Genomic DNA, 21,864 nt, shown 5'->3' with positions numbered 1-21,864 from the left:
GACTCTGCCAACGTTCACATGATGATCCAATGCTGCTAACCCATACTCTTTTTCCTTCTTCTAAATTATTCATACCTATCCAATTAATTCCTAATTGGAAGCTGTCTTCGGAGCGATGTTTTAGCATGGCTCATCGTTTTTTAAATAATAATCAGAATAAAGATGAGAATAAACATCAGGATGAATCATTAACAGATAATGAAGAGGAACTAGATAATATTTTCAAAGCTCATAATTTAAAAACTAGTGATGAAGTATTTGCTCGGAAATGCATACTGTTCAATAACTTTTTTGAGACCGAACATTTAGTGAGGAATACCAACAACACGGACATCAGTACCTATTTCACTGAACATTCATTTGTGGCCTCTTACGATAAGGTTCCTGCGATGCCGAACAAGAAATTTGAAATTGCAATTATTGGAAGATCCAACGTAGGAAAGAGTTCATTAGTGTCGTCAATATTTAAAGGAAAATCGACCCAAGTCAAAATTAGTAAGACACCAGGTCGTACTCAAACGTTAAACTACTTTCTACTGAAAAAATTACAGCTTTATATAGTGGACATGCCTGGTTACGGCTTTGCAAGAGTTCCAAAATCTCTACTGAGAGGATGGCATGTACTTATTCGAGATTATTTTGTGAATAGAATAGGATTTGATAAATATTTAATGACCCTGTGGTTATTGGATGTGAGAAGATTAAGGATATATTGATGCTGTTAAACAAAATCCAATGAATGCGAAAAATCCAAAACTTGGATTGAAAAAGTCAGATATTGATTTTTTTCACTTTTGTGTAAAAAACAACATTCCATATACTGTAGTGGTCACCAAAGTAGATAACGCGAAATCTGAAGTATTGAATGAGATAGCTATTACACTGAGACATTTATTATTGAGAGAGCTTAAAGAATTGAAACTCACCAAGTCTGTTCACATCACACCAACAATATTTTTCACAAGCTCAAAGAAAAGAAAAGGTATTTCAGAAATAAGGAACTATATTGCTTCATTATCTCTTAATTTTGAATCTCGTATTAATATTGCAAGTTCAGACTTGAATCAACAAGCTTTTGATATATCGACCTCAAATAACAATGATGACATGGTATTGTTTGGAGCAGACGAAGAAGATGACGAGCCAATAGCTCCTCTTCCTATTAAAACCTCAAAAGATACAAAGAAAACAATACAGAAGGAAAAAGATAACGAAAAGTCAGAGGAGCTGAATACAGAAAAACCCGTCAAATCGCAAAAGAAACAATCTGTTAACATAGCAGCCATTCCCATTGGTGCTCTCGCACAAAAGAACAAATACGTTCAAAGAGCTAAACATCTTGACGATAGTGTAAAAAGAAATGCAAAGCAACTCAAGTCGTATGGTGACATTGTCAAGTACCATCTCAGAACGGCCAACAGAAAAAAAAAGTAAAAAGTTCACCTAATTAAAAAAATGTCATCGTTTCTCCACTTTTTCAATTCTGTTGTGGCTGGCTTTTTTGCTTGCCTCTCTTCGGTGTGTGGTAAAATGATGAGTGATTCTTCGAGTTGGATGGTGTTTGTAATGTATTTTGTCCTAAACATTGCATTGACAGCATTTGCAATTGTTTTTCAGACAAGGTATGAGTTCGGAATCCATATGGTATCTTTTAACTTTACAATTACATTCAGAGCTTTACGACATTTATCCACTTTATCGGCAACAGCAACGAATTTAGCTTCAAATTTTATATTTACTTCAGTATTCGGAATGCTTGTTTTTGGTGAAATTTTAACCTTGCGATGGTATATTGGATATGCGGTCATCATGTTTGGATTGACTATGATCATGAGAGGAGATTAGAATTATTGGATGGTTATATTCAAATTTATATAGACTTGTTTGCAGAATTTGTGACATTACTTGTAGAGGAAGTATTAGAGTCTGCTACACGTGTGGTCGATGCAGGATTTTCAGTGTTGATTAATTTCTTCAAAAGTTGAATTCTCTCTTGAATCATGTAATTCACTTCTTTTCTTTTGTCTTTCAACTCTTGAGCTGAAACCTTATCGAGAGATTTGTCTTGAATTAATTCAAACAAAAGTTCAATCTGCTTTAAATTAGTTTCACTACTTGCATTCATAATATTCAGATTGAAGTACTTTAAAATATTCACACAATGCAAGATATTCAAATACTTGTTCATAATATCACTCTCTAGATATTTGTATTGTTTTTCTGCCCATTCAATGAGTTGAGAGTCATTATTTCCACTTCCTGGACTCATGTTCTTTGTTTGAAAAGATAATCTGTCTGTTAAATCGCTCAACTGCACCTGTAAAATAGATTTAACCTTTTTTGTGTCATTGATGCGTTTGGTTTCTTGTTCCACGAGAAATTTGTCCAATTCCGAAATGGTTGGAGAGTTGGAATCTAGTTGAATTTTTCCTGTTTTGATGTAACTGTTCAGAGTGGCCATATTAATGTTCTCAAATAATTTGTCCTTGTAGTTTTCAAGTATTTCGGATTGAGTTTCTTTAGTTTCCTTAAAAGTATTGTTAAAAATTAATGTGTTCATCTCTTTAATCATCATACGAGTCAAAGTTGCTGGCAGTAATTCCACTTGAAGCACATGATTCAATTTATCCAAAGTTCCATAATATTTATCATTGATATAAATAATACTGGTAACATTCGGAACAATATTATTAATGTTCATAAAATAGATGGTTGCATGCTGATGTAATTTCTTTTTGAATAATTCGTGATTGAAAGTTAATTCATTGATGATTATGGAGTTTTGAATTGTTTGTTTAAAAGGATAAATTTGGTTATCCATAATGCATGCATATCTTGATACCATTGCATTGTTCATCACCAGAGAGGTTGGCACAGAGGGTTTGTTGGAGAACATGTGATTCCGAAAGTATTTTTTTAATTCATTAATTTGGAGTCCAAGTTTGCTGGAAATATTGACATTATTAACAGTCAATTTATGCAAGCTAGTAGTGAAAGTTCTTTCTTACATTCACGCCATTGGTTCATTTATGAATAGCGGTAAAAAGAGATTAGAAGGAGAGGGCAATCATTTATTTCTCAAATATATTTACATGGGGAATTGGCAAGTTTCCAACCAACTACAAATTACCTTGTTCCAATTCTTCAATGACAAGATCATATTCGCCTTTTGTAATCTCAGGCATTCCTTCGCTCAAGTATTTGCATTGGTTCGTCGTGGTTTAAGTGAGGTACGAATAGATTTAGACAATTCCTTTCTCACATCGTTGTCGTCAAGTTTTACAGTGGACCTGCTGTTTAAGTAATAAAATAATTAGTCTGATAGCAAGTCCATACCATGTATGTGTGTCGTTTTCTTTTATGAAAATGATCTTACTAGCATCATTTACAGGGATTCTTTCCATTCTTCCTTTTCTTTCAATTCTGAGAGTAGATTTGAAATAGTTTTCATTGTGTGTATAAAAGAATTCAGTCTTCATAAACTCCTTTTCAAGACCAAGTTTTACAAAGAATTGAAAATTGGTAGTCTCTATTGTGGGATCAAATGTTAGCTGAACTTGGGTAAATCTAATGAATTCCGTGACACCAAGCTGCTCGTAATTATCTTCTGTGATCGCATCAATAGTTGATGTGTCAATCATTGAGTTGAACTTTAAGATATAAATTTCAAAATCTTGTCTGACATATAGATCATATATATTAGTCAATAGCTTAATATAATATGTTTTGTCTTCATCCATTTCTAGCAAGCCTGGAACGTATTCTTCTTCATTGTTGTATTTGCACTCGATTTGAATCGGCATGGGTTCCTTAGAGCCAATAGATCTTTCGATCATTGATTGTGCGCCTTCCAAAAGCACACTAGTTCCTGAAACTTCACAAGAAAATCCAAACGATGAATCTAGTGCTTGTTGGTACTTTTGTTTGAAATGTGGTTTCATTTTCGTAACAACATCGTTCCATTTTTCACTGGATATGAGAGCGCTAAGTTTGTCCGAGAAGTATTTCACGCTTGTGATAGCACCTGCCATGTGGATATGCTTGACTTTCTTTTGAAACGCCATTAACAGAAGGCGAGTGGTAATACTGTTCAAACACTTTCCAATTTCTTCTTCTACTATCTTGCTGAGTCTCCTTGGAAGGCGATCATTTGTATTGTTGACAAATATTTCATTCATTACATTTTGTGAGTTATGGCCATGTTGCTTCAATACGTCATGAATAGTAGACATTCCTCCAACATCTGCATTTCTATATGTCACACAAGTAGTACCATCTTCTAATGTTTCAATGATAGCAACGTCTACTGTCAAATGCCCAAAATCAATATACATGGTTGGGCTTTGGTATTTCTGCCCCTATTTCAATGGTTACAACAAGAATAAGAAAATTTCAACTTACCAAGTCGCAATAATACTTTAAAAAATTAAATTCCTCTACAACGTAAACATCTGTTTCTTGAATGGGATTGGTGCTGAAAAGAGAATTATAAGCATGAACAATACAATTTCTAAAGGTTTTCTTGGTAATTTCTGAAGTTGAGGTAGGGCAAGTAACAATAATAGCAGAGTATTGTCCCAAAGTTGGAATCAATTCTCCCTCATGTTGAATTTTGGTATGAGTCAGCTTTTGAAAAAGTTTTTTCACCAACTCACAAATCAATTGGCTAACTCTGAAAGGCTGGCCATTGATCTTAATTTGTACAAGCTCCTGTACCATAAATATTTTCTTAATATTCTCCAACACAACCCAATCAGATCTATTATTGTCAATCGGACCAACGTCGAATTGTTGACTGTTAATGTTGTAGTTGAGGATGGTGGAATAAAAAGGAGTGAGGCCTTCAAATTTGAGAACACGTGAAGGACAAAATTTTACGTTTGCCTTTGGTATTTCAATACTCAAAGCTTTTGCAAAACTTGATCCTATATCAAGTGCTAGAACATTCGTTCCTGTGTATTTGCTGGCATTAAACATGTCAGGTAAGGGAGGTTTGCCTTCAACATCATCTAAGGAGCCTTTGGCAATATCGATATGATCAAGGAGAGTTCTTGCATGTGCACAGATGTCCTTCTTTGTTTGATTGGAAGTTTGGTAGCCATGATTTGTTTTTAGTTTCTTGTGATCCTCGCAATCTTCATCGAAATCATCATTGAAGAGTGATGGGTAATGGTAATCGTCGTCATAGCACTTTCTTTTACAGGATGAAGTCATACTACGAGTGACTCGCTTGGTCGATACGTTGGGAATGTTGTGATCAGCTTCAAGATGAGTCGATGTTGAGCTTTTGGAACCGGAGATTGTGACGACGAGGCTGAGGCACCTTTTTCGGTTGAAGCAGCTGTGTGAGAAGGACGTTTTAGTGGCATTGGATTGTTGTTGTTTTTTTTGTGTGGCATTGAGTTGTTGCTATTGGTGCACTTTTGCAAAACACAACTTCTAGCATCCTTTGCTCCTACAAATTTTTTTGAACAGTGGCAGAGAATTTTTGTTGGAATATGATTTTGTAAATCTCAAATTCCGTGTCATTGTAAACAACGAATACAATACGCTCCAAAGCAAGCATGTGCTCCTTGTGGTCTTTCAACCATTGTACACAAGTATCCAAAGCCAAATGACAAGCCTCCTCCATGGGATAACCTAGAATATGTTAGTGAGCAAAAAAACATGACAAGAATGTTTTAAACCTACCATAGAACCCTGTTGAAATGCAAGGGAAAGCAATCGATTTAAGACCATATTGCCTCATCAAATCTAACGATTTTTCATAACAACTTTTCAAAAGCTTGGGTTGTGGATGTCCTTGCTCATCAAGGTAGGGACCTACTGTATGAATAATATAATCACATCCATTGTGCTCGTTGTTGGTTGATAATTGGTGAGAGTGAGTAATGACAGCATGACCAGTGGAACACCTCAGTGTTGGATACTCGGCGGAAAGACTTCCAGAATATCTTTCAATACATTCTTTAGCAAGACCAGGACCTGCTTTGGAATGAATTAATTGATCAATGCCACCTCCTCCCGTGAGGCTTTCATTGGCAGCATTCACGATAGCATCCACTCGGAAGGGTAAATCTACAATACTTCCTTTCAGTAGTTGCAGTTGGATTGTATGGGCTTTCTCGTTCGTGTTGTTGATGATGATCTTGAAATGATATTCCAATTCTCCAGAAGATTTCAAAGAATTTTGGAGTCTTTCAAGAGAACTCTGATTCAATTGTTTCAACTCATCGGAATGATCTGTGCGAGCTTGATTGGAGTGTTGTTTGGATTCTTCATCCACTCCACCCGAAAGCATTCGTTGTTCTTATAATTTTTTTAATATTTACAATTTCAAGGTCTTTAAGGACACATTGGAATGAAACAACACTAACTTGTACAATTGCAAGTAGTTTAGTTGTACACCTACAACCATAGTTCTCACTCTAACCACAACAAACACTCACTTCTAATCAGATCTAACAGCAATCAACTGTCAACAACCAAAAAAATGTCTGAAAAGGCCACCAAAGATCCTCCGTATGACTTCCACAAAGCAGCCTATGAAGTCGCACAAGCACCCAACGTTATTTGTTCGGGTATGATGAGTAAACAAGATCGTAAAATGGGAGTCGTATGGAGAAAACGTTTTTTCATCTTGCTTGAAAATCCATCCAGCAGCAACACTCCTTCCTCTCCAAGAAATCAATACACTCCTTCCATTCAAGTATTATCTAACAACATTACAACCACCACCACTACTGGATTGTCGGCAACAAACTCTCCCTCCTTGTTGTCATCGTCATCATCCTCATCGACATCATTGGGTGTATCCTCTGCCTCCTCCTCTGTTCGATCCAATCGACACTTTTCAATGAATATGAGTGGATTGCAAGCAGCAGCAGCAGCTTCCTCCTCGCAACAACTCTTTACCAATACTGGTGCAAGTAGTACGAATAATCATGACATCATTTTGTATTATTTCAAGAGTCCAACAGATACAGTATCTATTAGTAGTATTAATGTTCGATTTGGAGTGGAGAGTGTAGAGACAATTCAATATACCAAAGTTAGAAAATATGGACTCAAGATTGTCACTAAAAATCAAAGAGAATATTTATTGTGCTGTGATGAAGAATCTGAACAATCGAAATGGTTGAATCATTTAACATTGGCAAAGAAAGGATCTGCTCTGAGCAAATCGAGTGAAAATTTGTCACAACCCATTTCAGTTTCAACTCCTTTATTGACAGGTTCACCAAAAGTGATTCATCGTCATATTCAATCGAGTATTCCATTGGGAGTATTCAATGCAATTTCATCACCATCTACTGCAACAACACCTCTTGTGAAAAAAGATGAAAGTTATAATCGTTGGCATGATTGGTGTTTGAATCAATGTCAAATTGGATGTAAGGTCATTAAATTACCTTACCTTGCAAGTTGTTCGGGTGTGGAAAAGAAGAGATTTTTACAATTATCTAAAGATGCAAAAGTCATTCGATGGGGTACAACAACTATTCATAAGAGTACTTCAAAGATATCTCAAGAAGAAGATACTCGTATTCATCAATCTTTGGATCGGCACATCAACATGTCACAAGTGACAGCAGTTCATTATGGTGTCTCAAGTAATACTTTCCAAAGATATTTAGAAAAGGTCATGACCAGTTATGAAGCTACAAATTGCATTTCATTCGTGGTTAAAACAAACAATGGAGCGAGTAGAACGATTGATTTGATATTCTTGAATTCGGATGATGCCATGGCATGGTATTTATTATTAACAGTTTTCAAGTCAACGACTAGTACTCCAACTCAATCGACAGATCAAATCATTGCAGATTTCAAGTGGTCTCGATTGAGATTGAGTGTGCAACAACGATGTTTTTTAAACCAAACATCATTGGTTAATTTTATGGAAGAGCAAGTTTATTTGCTTCAATAAATTAAAGAGTTTAAAAGGTGTGAACAAGTGGATGAAAGAGCTCTCTCACTTTTGTGAACTATATTTTTATTGATGCGTTGAGAAGAATTCATGATGCGTCATCAAACTGTGACAACCCTAGTGACCCTTAATGATCATTGAAAAACCAAGGCTAGAAGGATTAAAATCAAAAGAGCAGACAGACCAATCATAAAATCTCTTTCCTTACTCAAGTTGGCAGCAGTTTCATCTAACAGAAATATGGAATACTCTTGATTCCATGTCAACACTCTCAATTCACACTCCACCTCGTAATGCATGGTATTAAATAATCCAAAATAAAGTTTTCCCTTCTTTTCTTCTGAAGCTGTACTATTCGATACCACAAGAAGAGGACCATCAAAATGACTTTCTTTGCAATGTACCTTATCATAGTTATCAATGGTTGGAATGCTACCACGTTTGGTAAAAAGACAAAGCTTTGAGGTTGGTTTGGAAACTGTATCGTATTTGTAATCAAATGGATTCAATGGTCGACCTTCACGATTCATCAATTTTGGCCTCCAATCGACTTGAATGGTGGTAATGGCCATCAAATTTTGTAAATGAATTCCTCCATAATAAATTTCTTGCTGTTTCAAAACAATTGGATCATTCGGATCTGTTTCATATCCAACTGGAATAGTTTTCACAGTATTTTCACATGTCTCTCCGATATATCCCGTATTGCAAGTGCAATATCCGTGATTACATACTCCATGTCCATTACAATTTTTCAAAATAGTTTCACAAATTAATTGTTGACTCTGACATGGAATTCTGTGATCGTTGGTTTTGTTGTCATAGAGATATTTGAGAAACGTTGAGGGTGTTAATGTTTTAAATCGAACAGGAATGGACTCATCCTTGGAACAAAACGAGAGATGCGTCGATTTTGTTTGTTCAATGAATCTTCTCAATAATTCTCTCATGGATTCTCTTTGATTATGAACAAAATGACCATTTCCAAATATAGTCACAAATGAAAAATTACCAAATGATTTTTCATATCCTGCTACCTTGTTGTTCACAAACAATAAATTTCTTGGAGCTTCTTTCCATTTGTGCATGATAGGATAATATTCACTCATGGTCAATAAAAATCTCTCAATGGGTTGAGGTCCATCTTGTAAATCAAAATTTCCGCCATACAATAAAACTTTTGTTTTTTCAGTGAGGAGTGGAATTAAATCTCTCAAATCCACAAATATATCTGCACGAAGTTTGTCATAGACTGGATTCAATTTTGATGGTACAAAATGAATATCTTGTGGTTTGTTTGCCCATATTTCATCACGATCTAAAATATGAATTGCTTTTTTCACTTCTAATTGATTCAAATACGCTTCTAAACGAATTTTATCTGTGGATGGAGCAAAAGTTCTGATATCATAAATATTAATGACACCACTCGCAATTAAGAGATAGGATTTCACATCTTCACATGCTGATCCACTCTCTACAGTATTTCCAGTTTGAATATGTCTAATACATTCTCTTTGAAGAGTTTTCAATTGTTGTCGTTGTTGATATCCTAATAATCCACTCCAATATGCTTGATCTGCTTTTAACACTCTCTGTACAATGGGTGCAGTAAATCCATCACCAATAATGATTCCTAAAAGTCTCTTGTGAATATTATAATGTTGAATTTGAGGATATGGTAACTGTTGAGAAGGAGTATCAGCAATTCGATGATGACTCTGAATCAAATAAACTCGTTCTCCCAATGAAGGAAGATATTTTCCTGCATAGCTCTCTCCTGAAAATATTAAAGGTCGTTCTCTAAATTGTGGATACTTGTCAAAGAAATTTAACAAGACACTATAGAGATCATTGGATACTTGATGACGTGTCGTGGCATAATCCTTCTCACTTTCTGCATATCCAAATCCAGTTCCAACAGGTTGGTCAACAAATAACAAGTCACAATAAGAAATCCATGATTGATTGTTGTAGTGAAGAGTTAATGTTCCATGATTTTCAGTCAAGTTTTGAATGTAAAATGGTGAAATATATTCTTCAAAAGCACCAATCATGGAAGATGCTGAAGGTCCACCTTGTAACCAAAGTAAAATTGGTCTTTCTTCACTCTTCCTTCCAAAAAACCAATAAAACAATGCTCCTTTTCGATCCTTATTGGTATCTTCTCGATGAATAGAAATGTGACCTGCATAAGAGTATAATGATGGATCATCCTTATTGACTGGACCATATCCAGGAAGACTCTGAACCGAATGGTCACTGGTACAATTGTAGTGATAAAATTTGACATCTTGATGAGAATTTGTGTGAGAGGAGTGACTTGGAGTCAAGTTGACGATAGTTTCATGATGAATGGATTGCTCTCTTTGAATGTTTGTTGGACCTCTTTTATGTTGTTGTTGCCAATAATTTTTTCGGAGATTTGGTGTGGCATGAGAGTGGTGTTTCCATGTGGTGGTTATGAACCACTTGGAAAAATAGTCTTCAGCAATCGTTTGAACAATTGGAATGCCATCAAAGTGATAAATGTATGCCGATACGATCATGATGATGATTGAAAAAAACCAAAAAGAATATCGAGAGGTAAATTGTTGTTGCTGTTGCTGCGGCGTCATGGATTTGTTGGTTGGTTGAGAGGAATCATCCTGACGAGGAGGACCTCTACTCCCTTCATCATCACCATCATTGGATGAATAGCTATTCAATTTCATTGTTTGTCCTGTCATTTTTTTTTGTAATTCCGTCTTATCCAGAGACCAAATTTAGGAGAGAGAGTGGTTAACGTGCCAGAGTGCGATTGTCCTATTTCTTCCTTGCTGTCTCAATAATTCATAATCCTCAATAATCCTTGATGAAAAAAAATCGAACAAAAGTTCCAATGATCAAAACTAAACTTTGCATTTTAATATTTCCAACTTTCTACCTTGTATGATGTGTGGTTTTCTTGATTTCATTGCTTTTAACAGAGTTTCTGCAGTCTCCTTGTCTTTGAATTGAACATAACCAAATCCTTTGCATTTGCTAGAAATGGATCTCTCACAATACGAATGCGAGAAATTGGAAATTCGCTTCCAATGGTTTCCCAAATTTCTTCATCATCAATTTCAAATGGCAAGTTTTGAATGAATACTGAGCGTTCTTTTTCTTCTTTGGTAATTGAGGTATGTTTTGCATCATCCACATTGAGATGCCTACCATTCAGTAGTTTGCCGTTCAAGTCAGAAATAATCTTTTCCATAGGTGTATTCATCTCTTCAAAGTGATATACACATTTCCGTAATCCTTAGTTCTCAAACCAGAAGCCAAATGACCTTTTCTTGTTGGAATTTTAGATTTTTCATAACACAGAGATCTAAATCGTACGCTTTCAATAGTACCGTACACTGAAAATAATTTTGTGACTAATTGTTTCGACTTTTTCAAATTCTTATCTTCCATAGGAATTGGAAAATTAGAAACAAATACAGTATTATCATCCTGTTTTCGTATTTCTTTCTTTTCCTTATTGGTTAATCTTTTTCTTTTTGTTTTGAATTTATCATCATCCTTTTCTTCTGCTCCTTCTTTTTCTTCATTGTCGAGCTCATCCTCTATCTCTATTTCACCTTCTCTTGCATCATATTTGGTTTTTTGCTCAGTTTGTTCGTCCTCATTGTCCGATTCTTCAGAATCTTCCTTGTTCTTCTCTTCCTTTCTTTTTTTCTTTCTTGGTTCAACTGGTTTTGACTTTTTCTTTGGTTTTTTTCTAGTTTCTTTATCGGAAGAATCATCATCATGGTCTTCATTATCAATGCCTCTCTTTTTTAAATTAGAAATAAAATCATCATCTTCAGTTTTCTGTTGATTATGATTTTGCACAATAAGTGATGAGGCTTCTTCATTGGCTGTTCCGAAGAGCTTGGAAACATCTCCGACTTGGTAAGAGCTCATTTTTTTTATTGAATGTGTGTTTTTTCTTGGCTTGTGTCTTCTCAAGATACCATGGCTTGTCTGCCTCTAACCCAAACATGATGCTTTGATTGGACATGTTCTCATCATGTTCAGTAGGACAAAAAGAATGAAGACACAACAACCAAAAAATATAATTCAGAGACCATCAATCGAAAGTATCATCAAAGGGAGGGGTAATACCAGTACCACCATTCTAACAAATTTGCATGACATTGCCAACGCTTTGCAAGTTCCTGACGAATGTAAGTGTTAGAAGAACAAGCTTGATCAACTCGAGTCTCCGAAAACACCTACTAACTGACGATTCTTCTTTTGTCAAACAGACATTTTGAAATATTTACAATTTGATTTATGTGCAGTGTCAAAATTGAGGAATCATCAAGCGTATATTTGTGGCATGCATCATGTCGATCTTTGGAACAAGCCATTGAGAAATTTATTTCACAATTTGTGGTGTGTCCAAAGTGTTCTCTCCCAAACCAATTGGAATTTATTAAACAAGTTCCTCATTATTCGACACTTGTGGACCAGCAACATGAAAGAGTGCAAGAACCCATCTTGAGAAAATGTTTGGCATGTAAAAGCACTGATTTGCCAATAATTACTCCAGGCATGAAAATGTACAAAGTCATGACAACCTATGACCACCCTAGGATGCAAGTTCAACTGCTTCAGTCACATAGAAGAATTGGTTTTATGTTCGACAAGTTGAAAGCTATGGTTGTTCAACAAGTGATGGAAGAACGAAAAGATGTTGCTCATGTAACATTTTGTGATCTTTTGGTCCTCCAAGTGGGTTTTGAGTAAAGCTTTGTGGAAAACAATCACCAGGCCACAAAGTCTTCAAACCTTTGATATCTTTAAAAAAAATGATGGACAACGACACCAAAGAAACTCTCAAGAAAATTCCACTGCTGAAAGAGAAAGCTGGTCCAAGAGAAACGGAAGACTGGGAAAAACGATTGAAAGAAGAATATGGAGCCCTTATTCAATACGTGAAAATGACCAAGGAAAATGACAGTGCATGGTTCTCAATTCAGAGTAACAAGAGCGGAACAAAGTTAGTATCAATTAAAATTACTAAATAACAATAATCGGAATATTTAATGATTGATGTAAAAATAATTAGATGGTTCGGAAAGTGTTGGTTTATTCACGATTTGCTGAAATATGAATTTAAAGTTGAGTTTGAAGTAGGTTGATGAAGTTTTGAATTCAAATACTGGAAATAATATTACTATTTTATTTCATAATCAATCCATAGATACCTGTAACATATCCAACAACACCACCTGAATTCAAAATTCCTGAACTCATTGGAAAGACAGCTAAAATGTATCATGACGGACGAATTTGTCAAACGCTTCACTTCCATCCGTTGTGGGCTCGTAACGTTCCTCATTTTGGTATTGCTCATGCACTAGCTTTGGGTTTAGGCCCATGGTTGGCAAGTGAGGTTCCTGATCTTGTTTCTAAAAATTTAATTCAACCAAAGGATACATCCGTTGAAGAGGAGAAATAATTTTGAAAAATAGTTCAAATTTTCATCGTCCAAACCATTGTCAATACACGACTAACATCCTGATCATTGTAAATTCTAAATTATTTACAAAAAGAAATAAGAGATTAATAAATTTCCTGAAGACGAAAAAAAGAAATCATTCTCCAATGTTCTCATAGTTGAACCACCACAAATATAGTTAAATAAAATTATTAAACTCAATCTACCATAGGCACTCTTTGAAGTGAACCAATAATAACCTTCACTTACTTTAGTAAATTTTCCTTGTCACTTCTAAATCCCTTATAAAAGACGTTGTGGTAAAAGTTTTTGACCACAATAATTAGAACGAATAAAATCTACAATTGTCAAAGCTCAAGAAATTCTCTGCTTGCTTACATACATTATCGATCATCCTATAGAGTTGATGATTGGAAGGAGTGAGATTCTTCATCTTAAAATAAGAGTAGCCCACCAATGATAGAAATAATAAAATTTTAAAATTTGTATGACTCATAAAAGGGAAATACTTGTTTATCACTTGATTGAATTTGTGATTTTTCATAATTCGGTATCCATGTATAATGATCCATTGATGTATTCTGTGCATGTATTTGGTCTTGTTTGATTGTGATAATACATATAAAAGTGGTGTTTCATCATCGGAAGTTCTTGCTTCAATGAGTTGAAAGAATCTTTGATTTTCGTTTAACGTTTGCTGATCATCACATTTTCCGAATTGTTCATCTGTTGCCGTTGGAAACTGTAATGATTGCCCATCGTGGTGGTCGTGTTGTTCCGTGAGCAACTCCTCATGTTCAGTTTTCATTTTTTCAATCTGAGATGCACCAGAGGCTAATCCACTGAGGATTGTCTTCTCCTCAATTCCGTATTCTCATTTCTTAAAAATTTTACGCTCTCTTCCAATCGTTCACACTTTGGAACTAGCAATGCAAATTCCTTCTTTAGACGATCTAAATTTTTCTTGTACTTGATACAATGCTTGTAAACTCGATCGTAATCATTTGCCTTTTTTTCGCTCACTTCTTTGGCATGTTGAAGTTCGATAATATCATTTTTGAGTTCCTCAATTCTGTTCTTAAAGGATTGATTCAATTGTTCTAGCTTTTTGCACTGAATGTCTTCTTTGAGTGATTTTTCTTCCAGCTGGGTTATTCTTTCTCTCATTTCGTCAATTTGCTTGTTTTTGTCCTTGTAAATTCTTTCGCATTCACTTCTTATTGCAAACTCTTTATCCTTGGACATTTGTTGTCGTAGAGTTAGAAGAGATTTGTTTTTATCGTTCACCAATTCTTCAATTTCTTTTTCTTTTCTTTCCAATTGCTCTTTAAGTTGATTTGTGAAAATAAATAACTCTGAATGTTTCTGTTCTAAGGAAGAAACCTGGTTTTTGAGAGAGTTGATTGTATTTTCATGATTTCCTTCAAGCATTCCAATATTAGAGCTTAGAGTTTCAATCTCTAAATATTTTTCAGAGAGTATTCGTTGTTTTTCCATTTCAAATTCATGTTTTTCTTTTTCGAGAGTCTGAATTAAGTCAGTATTCTCATTTTCCAATTTTGAGCATTTCACATTTAACCTCTTGACTTCCTCGACGAGTTTTTGCAGCTTAAAAAGTTTAGTACATGATTCTCCAATGTCTATAATTTGTCTATAACTTACCTCTTTCTTTTGAGTGTCATTTAGTGGTAAATCAGATGTTTGGGAGGAATTATCAACGGTTATTGTCATTGCTTGAGTTCCCATGTCAAATGTAATCTTCTTTTCATGAGACTTTTCTTGTAGCATAGCTCTAAGATTTTGGATCGTTTCTTCGTACTCGACACATGTTCTTGACATTTCTTCTTCATGTTGTTTTCTCAACTTTTGTAATTTAAATTGAAAAGATTCAGAAACAGATCTCGAATAATCCTCAATTACAACTTTGCTTTGAGATGCATCTTCTGCTCTCTTTAACCTCTCTTGATAGTCTTCAAGGGTCGCTTTTAGTTCAAAGAAATTTTTCTCGATCTGAGATTTCTCTTTCTTAATAATATTTAAATCTTCAACGGCTCCTTTGGCTCTTTTATCAAGTTCAGCTTTTTCTCTTTTCAGTTGTTCTATCGTCCTTTCTAAAGAAATTACTTTTTCTTGAGATTTTGATGTAAATCCATCAAATTCGTCAATCTTATTTTGATTAATTAAATATTTTGATTTCAATGCGGAGAGTTTTTCTTCAAGATTTCTGATGGTATTATTTCGAGAAGATAGCAATGTTTCTGATTGTGACAATAGTTGTGACAATCTTTGCACCTCATTGGCCAGAGATTTGATTTTGATATTTTTCTGAGATTTGATGTCCTCATGTTCGGTCGTGAGCACATTACATTTATCGTGCATGCTCCTTAACTCGTTACGGCATGTTTCTAATTCTTGAGATTTTTGTTGAAGCAGTTCTCCTCTCAACTGTTCCAATGATGTATTCGATCTAGAGAGTGCAAAGAATTCTTCATATTTTCTCACTCTTTCTTTGTAGTTAACAAGCTGATTATTTAAATCTCGGATGGTCGAAGTGTATTCTTCTTGTTTCTCCAGTAATGAGTTTCTAACTCGAACGGATTCTTCGAAATCAATTTTGAGAGAAGATAAATATTGCATTAATCTTTCATTGTCAACTGAAGGACAAATTGGAAGAGCATGTTCAGGTACAATATTCTCAGATGGTAACTCTGAGTCATGATTTTCTTTTTCATCTCGAATATCTACTTTACTAATCGGAGATGGCCGTGTTGCAAGCAATTCTTCTGAAAAACCGCTTTTCGATGAATTTCCAGATGATGGCAAAAGATTTCCGATACTAGAAGAAGTTTTTGGCTCTTGAATGCTTGGAAACTCATCAATGGCTGGATCTTCTATCATGTCAATCATCTCTCTCAGCTCATTCTCTCGTTCCGTATCGAGCTCGTTGAGCACAGAGAAAAGTTTATGTTGTGGAGATAACGACCGAAAGCTTGCATTCATTTCGACTTTGCTTGCTGTTGATTTTGTTGGAGATGAAAGAGTTGTGTGATCTAATAGAGTATTAGGATGTTGTTTTTGAAATGATGAATGTCTCTGATGATTTTTGTATGACGATGGTGATGAAGAAAATAGAGGGTTTTGAATTGAAGAAGGCTTCTTCTCTACCAATGTTCGACTGATGTTGGGGTTTGTAGTGAGAGAAGACATTTGTGCATTTTTTTTTAAAATGTAAAATTTTGGAGGGATTTGTTGTGTGTGAGAACCCACTACTGATCGAAGAAACTTTGGTTAGAGTGAAAAGCTTACCAGAAACGTTGATGACTCTAGCACAAGTTTTTGTGTTTTGCATGAATTGGGTTGTTACAACTTGTTCCCTGCTGGGCTAGAGACAAAAATGGGCGCCTTGAAAAAATGCAACACTTCTCAACAGCAAGATTTTGTCCAAAGGCTTGTTGTTTCAAGTCTTCTCTGTTGAAAATTCTCGGAACGCAGCAACAACAACGATTCTTCCACTCCAACCACTTTCCAATGACAAGTTCAAGTACTGAATCCCAAGTTCAATTTCATGATCGTTCATCAGAGCCATCCGTACAAGTCATCACACTAAATAGACCCAAAGCCTTGAATTCATTGAATTTGGAGATGGTTCGGGAACTGACTCCACGATATGAACAATTATCATCAGCCAATGATCCATGCAAGATTATAATTTTGAAAGGAGCAGGAGATAAAGCCTTCTGTGCTGGTGGTGATATTAAAGCAATTTATGAAAGCAAGGATCCAAAATTCTTTGCTGAAGAATATCAATTAAATTATTTGATTGGAACACTCTATGAAAAACACAAGAAGGTTCAAATCGCATTTTTGAATGGCATTACCATGGGTGGAGGAGTGGGTTTGAGTGTTCAACCTGATACTATTAGAATTGCCACTGAGAAGACAGTTTTTGCAATGCCAGAAACAGCTATTGGTTTCTTTTGTGATGTTGGTGGAAGCTATTTCCTTCCTAGAATTCCAATTAAAGGGCTTGGAATGTATTTGGCATTGACAGGAGCAAGATTAAAAGGAGAGCAATGTGTTGTTGCAGGTGTTGCCACTCATTTTGTACCATCAGACAAGTTGGGAGAATTAGAAGAACTTGTTGTCAAACTCAGTAGAGACACACACAATGGATTCGTTTCTCCACAAATGATCGGAAACGAAATCACCAAGCATTTCCCTCAAGAACAATATCTTAACACATCTCATGCTAAATCCTTCCTACACCACGAAAAGGAAATTTCATTGTTTGACCCATCTGTGAATCCAACCGTTCATGACATTGTTGAAGGTTTAAAGAAATTGAATACTCATCATGCTGAGCATACTTTGAAAACTTTGGAACAAATGTCACCTACAAGTTTAAGGGTTGTCCACAGACAATTAAGGATGGGAGCAGTGTTAGGTTATAAGGAATGTTTTGACATGGAATTAGGAATTGCAAAGCACATGATGTTTGGACATGATTTCTTTGAAGGTGTAAGAGCCTTACTCGTTGACAAAGACAAGAATCCAAAATGGAATCCTGCTACCTTAGAACAGGTCAAGAAAAAAGAAATTGATGCCTACTTTGAAGCATTTCTAACAACCAGTGCCAAGATCACACAACACAATGAAAATGCATAATTTATGAGCAAGTTCTGTAACAAATTAGATTATTTACAAGCAGCAACGAAAAATTACTCGTTGTCTTCGCCATGTTCATCTCTTGACGTGTGTCTACGGTGTAACTCCGTTGGACCGGTTCCTTGATTGCTGTTAGACAAGTTATCGTGGTGGGGTGTCTCATCTTCAACACCTCCATCAGCATTAGTAGCATGATCTGCTGCATTTTCTCTATTTTGTGCAATCTGTTCTCGCATTCGTTCTTCCTCCTCATTTCTATTCACGTCAAAGAAATTGGGTGGATCCCTAAATACTGGAGCATGCTCGATTTCTTGATGATCTCCAGGAAATAATTTACAAAGAAATGAGGGAGTTTTCATGGGATCAACATTTGAAAACTCGCCAGGAATAACATCTTTCAAGAAAAAGTAAACATGCCAACAGCAATTCCAACTAAATCCACAACAGGACTCATTCCCATCAATAATCCAACTCCTAACAGAACCCATGAAAGATATCCAGCAGCGACAGTAAATATTCCATAAATACGAAATTGTTCATGAGGATTTCTTCTACTCCAAATATAAAGTAACATTATTACTAGAGAATGACTCATGAACGGAAGTTGCAGAAGAGGAGAAATACAAATCATTGCAACTGATCCGAATAATATTAAATAAAAGAAATCTGCTGTTTTTCTATGAAATGAATGCTCTTCAAGCCTCCTACAATAGAAATAGAGGAAGTACAAATGAAGTATAAAATTAATACTGAATTTATCAAAGAATAAAAAGTTGGTAATTAATCGCCATAGCTAATAATTTCATCGGAAACATGATCATCACAAATATTTACATATTATTAAGAAAATGGTGAACTGATCATCATCCCGTAAACTTACCTGATATTGATAAAATACACTGTGGAAATTTAAATAGAGTTGAAGAGGGCTCAACAAGTCAAACGTAACAGCAAAGCTCGTGATCGTGGAGAGCGTGAGGAATGTCCGAGTGATGACAGGTATCGAGAAGTACCATTGCTCGAGGTTCATATTTTTTATTTGCAAAAATAGAAGAACACGTGTCTGGCACAAGGATTCAATGACAAGATGTTGGTGGAATGTTTGAGGGTGAAGCTTGGTTCTCAGAAGGTTGAGTATAGGATTGGCTCGCTTGCTGAAACCACAATAGTGTTGCTGATTGAGGGAGGAATATTCTCTTTCCATTCTTGAAGGATTTTACGAGCTTCCTTATGGTGGATTTTCAGTCGTTCAAAAACATCGGTCATGTCATGCAAACAGTGCAATTGAATGTGATCGAATAAATTTGGTGGAATGTTGGTGGGTGTTGACTCGGTAATTACTTTCTGAATTTCATCATGAATTTGTGAAATTTTTGGAACATTCAATTCCAAAGGTGAATTTGGTTTCAAATAAGTTTTCAAAATGTGAAGTGAAATACTTTTTCGATGTTTCAAAGATGATTTGAATCTTTCAATGTCCTTGTAACACAACACACTCTCAGGACAATAGGATCTCTTTGCAAAATCAAGTAATAATTCAAAAGTTTTTCTGTTCTTTAAAAATTGAACCAGTAATGTCTCTTCCAAGTGTTTTTCATTTTGCATGACCAATTGTTGCTTCTTATCTAAAACAAATTGATAGATAATTGGCATCAATACACATAAAATAACCTCCAAAAAGGAATATGTTAAGAGTGTAAAACCATAGGGTATATAGTAATCGAGAAATTTCGTAAATATTGGAATTGATCCAAATATGGCAAATAGTATGATTGCAGAAAATTGAAAAACTACTAAAACCAATGTTTCGCGTTTGATAAACCATGTATCTTTTGATGTGTCATTCCATTAATTTGAAAAAGTGAGCGCCATGCATGTGTGTTCATGATGAGTGTTCGTGTTAACATGTCATTTCATAACGCAAAATTATAATTAAGATACTTACCCTTTTCAATTCTAAAACTCAAAATTAATAGTACAACAGTAACAACAATATAAGAAATGGATTCACACGCAACGAGAATGATAATGGGCATTGAAATGACACAACCCTTATCATACATAAATAGTCCACCAACTTTGAAATAATAAAACCTCTCAATACACCATGTTGTACATGATACTTACATGCACCCATCATGAAACGACTTGTTGAAGAATGACCATTATGAATGTTATTCTGATAAATACCCTCCTCAATTCCCCCTAAAGCACATAGAGCAAAATATGAAATAAAAAGCATGTCATATAAGTTCCCAAAATGAATCGATTAGAAACTAGTAATGAATAAATGACATGTTTTTGTTGTTGTCTTTTGGTAAATTCGATATTATTTCCAGTCCACCATGTTGCTTCTGATCGACCATCATCTTCCATGACATTTTCAGAATGAACCATAGGACTAGTTGGGGAAATTCCGTCCATGGAGGGAAGTGGAGTGATGATGGTTGGAGCCCATTCTACAGTTGTTGTTGTCGAGGTGGTGGTGGTGTTGTGATGGGCGGCATCATTTGTTGTTGTAGTGCAGGAATCGACTGGAGTCTCTTTTTTGCTCGTCGACGACGAGTAGACATCCTCAGCCATGATGGATTGCTGTTGGTGTCTAATCCGAACAGAGGATGTTGAAGAGGCTTCAACAATATTGAGCTTGTCTGTATGGTGGGCAATATTGGTGGTGTGGTTGCTAGATGATGCTAATGTAGGATGAATGGTTTCTTGTTGTTGAGCATTCGTGTTCGCTGGATCATTATCGTCATTCAGAATGTTACCACTAACACCACTATCATTACCGTGATGAAGTTGTCGTTGGTTCTTTTTATCCCTTATGAAGGATGGAGTGGTTTCAAGTTCTGAACGCTGCGCTTTTCGTCGTTCATTCCACCAATGCATCACTCGTGGTGGTAGTGATGGTAGTGATGGTAGTGATGGTAGTGATGGTGGAAATTGTTCATGAATCTGAGTCTTTAATGCATTCAATTGATTCAAAATGAATAATCTCCATAATCGAAACATGGAAGGTAACAAAATGACTGGTGGAAGCACAAAGAATGAGATCATGAATAATCCACATGGGTAGAGTCTACGTCCAATTCCAAATCTTAAACAACTGAATATAATAAAAGAAGAATCAGCCATCAAGGTCATGATGATATTCATGAGACCTCTCGCTTTCAAATGTCCTCCATTTCGTTTGTAGTAAAAACCAATGCCACACAAAATCATCACTACCACATAACAAGTCATAAAGAATATGGAAAAGATGGATGAGAGCCATGTTTCGGGACATATTCCATTAAATACAGTAGGACCATTACGAGAGAAGTTACCCATTTCAAATAATATGGGATTACAATTGGCAAGATCTAAGGTTTGATTGTTGTTTTGAATATTATTATTATTTGTAGAGTGGTTATGGGTCGAGTTCAGTATTGTAAAAGTAGTAGTGTATTGAATGCATTGAGTGTTGTAGTCATGCTCGAATATATGGTTGTTGTTGTTGTGGTGGTGTTGTTGTGGTTGGTAAATGATGATGAAACATGTTCAGTAGCTTGGAAAGGAATGATTGTATCCACCAAGATGATGATGATACATGGAAGAAGGTTGAAGAAGGTGTGTCTGTGGCATGATGACGTAGATGCATTTTGTGGTGTTGTTGTACCTGATAGGTTGTGACAGTGCACTGTGGTTGGATTGAGTGTGCAGGGTTGCGTTTTTCCAATATGAAATGATAATCGTGAGATATCATAATATATTATCTCTTCTTGGAAGAAGGTGAACTTGACAAAGTAGGGAG

General features: G+C 35.5%; 17 protein-coding genes across 17 annotated transcripts; 7 read left to right on the top strand and 10 right to left on the bottom strand.

The window, feature by feature from the left end:
* Nucleotides 1-125: 125 nt before the first annotated feature.
* On the top strand, nt 126-716 carry C9374_006203 (uncharacterized protein; the record flags this gene model as incomplete). The annotated part of the gene is made up of 1 exon (XM_044696038.1): nt 126-716. One exon carries the CDS (start codon nt 126-128, stop codon nt 714-716), a length of 591 nt encoding a protein of 196 aa, XP_044547498.1.
* Nucleotides 717-735: 19 nt separating this feature from the next.
* C9374_006202 (uncharacterized protein) lies at nt 736-1,434 on the top strand (the record flags this gene model as incomplete). The annotated part of the gene is made up of 1 exon (XM_044696037.1): nt 736-1,434. One exon carries the CDS (start codon nt 736-738, stop codon nt 1,432-1,434), a length of 699 nt encoding a protein of 232 aa, XP_044547497.1.
* Nucleotides 1,435-1,455: 21 nt separating this feature from the next.
* Nucleotides 1,456-1,845, top strand: C9374_006201 (uncharacterized protein; the record flags this gene model as incomplete). The annotated part of the gene is made up of 2 exons (XM_044696036.1): nt 1,456-1,622; nt 1,674-1,845. The coding sequence occupies 2 exons, from the start codon at nt 1,456-1,458 to the stop codon at nt 1,843-1,845; spliced, it is 339 nt and encodes a 112-aa protein (XP_044547496.1).
* Nucleotides 1,846-1,870: 25 nt separating this feature from the next.
* Nucleotides 1,871-2,896, bottom strand: C9374_006200 (uncharacterized protein; the record flags this gene model as incomplete). The annotated part of the gene is made up of 1 exon (XM_044696035.1): nt 1,871-2,896. One exon carries the CDS (start codon nt 2,894-2,896, stop codon nt 1,871-1,873), a length of 1,026 nt encoding a protein of 341 aa, XP_044547495.1.
* Nucleotides 2,897-3,272: 376 nt separating this feature from the next.
* Nucleotides 3,273-5,214, bottom strand: C9374_006199 (uncharacterized protein; the record flags this gene model as incomplete). The annotated part of the gene is made up of 2 exons (XM_044696032.1): nt 3,273-4,358; nt 4,402-5,214. The coding sequence occupies 2 exons, from the start codon at nt 5,212-5,214 to the stop codon at nt 3,273-3,275; spliced, it is 1,899 nt and encodes a 632-aa protein (XP_044547494.1).
* Nucleotides 5,215-5,455: 241 nt separating this feature from the next.
* On the bottom strand, nt 5,456-6,301 carry C9374_006198 (uncharacterized protein; the record flags this gene model as incomplete). Its single annotated transcript, XM_044696031.1, has 2 exons — nt 5,456-5,640; nt 5,692-6,301. The coding sequence occupies 2 exons, from the start codon at nt 6,299-6,301 to the stop codon at nt 5,456-5,458; spliced, it is 795 nt and encodes a 264-aa protein (XP_044547493.1).
* A 192-nt stretch (nt 6,302-6,493) lies between these two features.
* Nucleotides 6,494-7,930, top strand: C9374_006197 (uncharacterized protein; the record flags this gene model as incomplete). Its single annotated transcript, XM_044696030.1, has 1 exon — nt 6,494-7,930. One exon carries the CDS (start codon nt 6,494-6,496, stop codon nt 7,928-7,930), a length of 1,437 nt encoding a protein of 478 aa, XP_044547492.1.
* A 134-nt stretch (nt 7,931-8,064) lies between these two features.
* Nucleotides 8,065-10,659, bottom strand: C9374_006196 (uncharacterized protein; the record flags this gene model as incomplete). Its single annotated transcript, XM_044696029.1, has 1 exon — nt 8,065-10,659. The coding sequence occupies one exon, from the start codon at nt 10,657-10,659 to the stop codon at nt 8,065-8,067; it is 2,595 nt and encodes an 864-aa protein (XP_044547491.1).
* A 520-nt stretch (nt 10,660-11,179) lies between these two features.
* On the bottom strand, nt 11,180-11,863 carry C9374_006195 (uncharacterized protein; the record flags this gene model as incomplete). The annotated part of the gene is made up of 1 exon (XM_044696028.1): nt 11,180-11,863. The coding sequence occupies one exon, from the start codon at nt 11,861-11,863 to the stop codon at nt 11,180-11,182; it is 684 nt and encodes a 227-aa protein (XP_044547490.1).
* A 127-nt stretch (nt 11,864-11,990) lies between these two features.
* On the top strand, nt 11,991-12,446 carry C9374_006194 (uncharacterized protein; the record flags this gene model as incomplete). The annotated part of the gene is made up of 2 exons (XM_044696027.1): nt 11,991-12,126; nt 12,208-12,446. The coding sequence occupies 2 exons, from the start codon at nt 11,991-11,993 to the stop codon at nt 12,444-12,446; spliced, it is 375 nt and encodes a 124-aa protein (XP_044547489.1).
* Nucleotides 12,447-12,753: 307 nt separating this feature from the next.
* C9374_006193 (uncharacterized protein) lies at nt 12,754-13,406 on the top strand (the record flags this gene model as incomplete). Its single annotated transcript, XM_044696026.1, has 3 exons — nt 12,754-12,944; nt 13,014-13,077; nt 13,149-13,406. 3 exons carry the CDS (start codon nt 12,754-12,756, stop codon nt 13,404-13,406), a joined length of 513 nt encoding a protein of 170 aa, XP_044547488.1.
* Nucleotides 13,407-13,490: 84 nt separating this feature from the next.
* On the bottom strand, nt 13,491-14,214 carry C9374_006192 (uncharacterized protein; the record flags this gene model as incomplete). Its single annotated transcript, XM_044696025.1, has 3 exons — nt 13,491-13,608; nt 13,656-13,744; nt 13,789-14,214. The coding sequence occupies 3 exons, from the start codon at nt 14,212-14,214 to the stop codon at nt 13,491-13,493; spliced, it is 633 nt and encodes a 210-aa protein (XP_044547487.1).
* Nucleotides 14,215-14,240: 26 nt separating this feature from the next.
* On the bottom strand, nt 14,241-16,613 carry C9374_006191 (uncharacterized protein; the record flags this gene model as incomplete). The annotated part of the gene is made up of 2 exons (XM_044696024.1): nt 14,241-15,014; nt 15,069-16,613. The coding sequence occupies 2 exons, from the start codon at nt 16,611-16,613 to the stop codon at nt 14,241-14,243; spliced, it is 2,319 nt and encodes a 772-aa protein (XP_044547486.1).
* A 204-nt stretch (nt 16,614-16,817) lies between these two features.
* Nucleotides 16,818-18,071, top strand: C9374_006190 (uncharacterized protein; the record flags this gene model as incomplete). The annotated part of the gene is made up of 1 exon (XM_044696023.1): nt 16,818-18,071. The coding sequence occupies one exon, from the start codon at nt 16,818-16,820 to the stop codon at nt 18,069-18,071; it is 1,254 nt and encodes a 417-aa protein (XP_044547485.1).
* A 53-nt stretch (nt 18,072-18,124) lies between these two features.
* C9374_006189 (uncharacterized protein) lies at nt 18,125-19,101 on the bottom strand (the record flags this gene model as incomplete). Its single annotated transcript, XM_044696021.1, has 3 exons — nt 18,125-18,465; nt 18,522-18,864; nt 18,952-19,101. 3 exons carry the CDS (start codon nt 19,099-19,101, stop codon nt 18,125-18,127), a joined length of 834 nt encoding a protein of 277 aa, XP_044547484.1.
* A 92-nt stretch (nt 19,102-19,193) lies between these two features.
* Nucleotides 19,194-20,208, bottom strand: C9374_006188 (uncharacterized protein; the record flags this gene model as incomplete). The annotated part of the gene is made up of 3 exons (XM_044696020.1): nt 19,194-19,900; nt 20,017-20,148; nt 20,199-20,208. The coding sequence occupies 3 exons, from the start codon at nt 20,206-20,208 to the stop codon at nt 19,194-19,196; spliced, it is 849 nt and encodes a 282-aa protein (XP_044547483.1).
* A 68-nt stretch (nt 20,209-20,276) lies between these two features.
* On the bottom strand, nt 20,277-21,401 carry C9374_006187 (uncharacterized protein; the record flags this gene model as incomplete). Its single annotated transcript, XM_044696019.1, has 1 exon — nt 20,277-21,401. The coding sequence occupies one exon, from the start codon at nt 21,399-21,401 to the stop codon at nt 20,277-20,279; it is 1,125 nt and encodes a 374-aa protein (XP_044547482.1).
* Between the last annotated feature and the right edge of the window lie 463 nt (nt 21,402-21,864).

The sequence above is a fragment of the Naegleria lovaniensis genome, assembly GCF_003324165.1.
Source record: "Naegleria lovaniensis strain ATCC 30569 chromosome Unknown tig026, whole genome shotgun sequence".
Lineage (NCBI taxonomy): Eukaryota > Heterolobosea > Eutetramitea > Acrasida > Naegleriidae > Naegleria > Naegleria lovaniensis.
The sequence above is the reverse complement of the archived record's forward strand: the minus strand, read 5'-3'. Positions and strand labels throughout refer to the sequence as shown.